Source organism: Helobdella robusta (genome assembly GCF_000326865.2).
Source record: "Helobdella robusta unplaced genomic scaffold HELROscaffold_91, whole genome shotgun sequence".
In the NCBI taxonomy this organism is placed as follows: Eukaryota; Metazoa; Annelida; class Clitellata; order Rhynchobdellida; family Glossiphoniidae; genus Helobdella; species Helobdella robusta.
This window is the reverse complement of record NW_008705520.1, coordinates 8,222-10,621: the sequence shown is the minus strand read 5'-3', so window position 1 is coordinate 10,621 and position 2,400 is coordinate 8,222. Positions and strand designations below refer to the sequence as shown.

The 2,400-nt window shown below is 29.6% G+C and overlaps 1 protein-coding gene across 1 annotated transcript in view; it reads left to right on the top strand.

The window, feature by feature from the left end:
* The window catches only part of HELRODRAFT_182682 (hypothetical protein), a gene marked incomplete at both ends in the record, with an annotated part of 3,437 nt that extends 1,567 nt beyond the window's left edge, over positions 1-1,870 (top strand). The window contains one exon of the mRNA XM_009033417.1: positions 1,500-1,870. Coding sequence (XP_009031665.1) covers positions 1,500-1,870 — 371 coding nt within the window. The remainder of the gene's footprint in view (positions 1-1,499) is intronic.
* Between the last annotated feature and the right edge of the window lie 530 nt (positions 1,871-2,400).

The window sequence follows — 2,400 nt, the reverse complement described above, 5'->3', positions numbered from 1 at the left end:
ACGATTCGATACAACCAATAAAGGACAACCTAATTTCAATAAAGAATTTCCCAATACCTAAAACCCAAAGGAACGTTAGACAATTTTTAGGAAAAATAAATTTTTATCACGAATACATACCAAGAAGTGCAATTATACTAGATCCTCTACATAACTTACTTCGGAAAAAACAGAAATTTGTTTGGTCTGAAAAATGTCAACAAGCATTTGACAAAGTAAAGAGTCTCTTATGTTCACAGCCGATACTAGAAATATATGATCAAAATCTACCAATTAACATCTATACCGATGCATCATTGGAGGGCGTTGGTGCAATTTTGAAACAGGTACAAACAGATGGTAAAGAAAAACCAGTAGCCTATTTTTCAAAAAAGCTTAATGAAGCACAAAAAAAGAAAAAAGCTATATATTTAGAATGTTTGGCCATCAGGGAAGCACTGAGACATTAGCAGTACTGGTTAATAGGAAAATCATTTACAGTTTACTCAGATCACAAACCTTTGGAGAACATGAATTTAAGAGCAAGAACAGATGAAGAGCTGGGTGACCTCACTTATTACCTTTCACAGTATGACTTCAAAATCAAATATTCCCCAGGAAGAAAAAATTTAGAAACAGATTGTTTAAGCCGAAACCCCGTGTTGGAACCAGAAGAAAATATAGAAGATCAATTAAAAGTAGTGAATTTAATTACGTTGGAGGATATTATGATAGACCAGAATAAAAATGAAGAAATACAAAAAAACAAAAACAAAATAATTGAAAAACATAATGTATACTACAAAAAAATAAGAAACAAAGATAAAATAATATTAACAGAAAAATTCAGTATTAAGCTTATAAAACGAATACACGAGGATTTATGTCGCATTGGAGTTGGACAAATGCTAAAGACTGTTAGTTCAATATATGTATCAAAGAATTTAACAAAAAATATAAAAGATGTTTGTAAGAGCTGTGAAATTTGCATAAAAAACAAAACAAGAGGACAAGACAAATACGGATTAATGTCATATCTAGGGCCGGTCACAAGACCTCTTGAAATAATATCAATAGACACAATTGGCGGTTTTGGTAGTTCAAAATCAACCAAAAAATACCTACACCTTCTAGTAGATCACTTCACAAGGTACGCATTTATTATAACATCAAAGACCCAGAATGCACATGATTTTATAAAACTAATAAATAAGGTCACAGAAATACAAAAGATTAAAACACTCCTCAGCGATCAATACCCTGGAATAAATTCCAAAGAATTCAAGCGTTTTCTAAGTGACAACCAAATAACGATGATATTTGCAGCTGTGAATGCGCCTTTTTCAAATGGCATAAATGAAAGGTTAAATCAAACACTAGTGAACAAGATAAGATGCAAAATAAATGAAAGTGGAGAAAAAAAGCTTGGACTACAATAGCACATCAATGTGTAGAAAAATATTATCAAACTATTCATTCAATAACTGGCTACGCACCATGCTATTTGTTTTATGGGACAGATGCTACAATCTTACCAAATGAGCTAAGTGAAGACTGTATACACAGTGACTGGATCAGAGATAAAGAAAGAGCTCTTAATAATACTCCGAAATCACACTACTATAACAAAATGTGCTATGATGCAAAAAGAAAAAATAGAGAATTTAAAGTTGGAGATATGGTTTATGTCGAAAATGGGAATAAATTAAATCGGAAAAAACTAGAAGAACTACGGATAGGACCATATAAAATAGAAAAAAAATCAGATACCATTTATGAGATAGATACAGGACACAGGAAAACAGAGTCAAACTTATTTCATATTTCAAAATTAATTCCAGTACAGATAACAAAAGATGAAGTTGAGGAGGATACAAATGAAAAAAAATAGATAAAAGCGTGATTCTGGCAGAAAATCCCTCATGTGAATTTTCTTTCTCAGGAGGGTAGATGTAAAGAAACTATATTTCTTTAATTTTGATTTTGTCGCGCTTTATAAAATTTTTCATTAGAATTTCATTTTTTTTTTAAATTTATTTGTATATATGTAAAGAAACTATATTTCTTTAATTTTGATTTTGTCGCGCTTTGCGCGATTGATAATACACTGCGAATTTTTTGTCTGGGGTTTTTGTTGAGAGGTTAAAAGAAATCCTAAAAGTAAAGTTTAATGATTAAAACTATTATAATAATAATCAATAAATTAATAAATAATGCATTAATAATAAACCGATGACGGTTTAACGTCGAAATAGATCTATCTGCAATAATTTTAATAAAATGTTTGTTAATAAAAATAAAGTTTCAATTTTAAACAGACTCAATTTTGGTGATAAAAATTTACTAAGACAAATTGTAAAATTTGAGTATAAGATAATAAACAATAACACTGAACAACAAAAAAAATCTTTTTGCAGATAT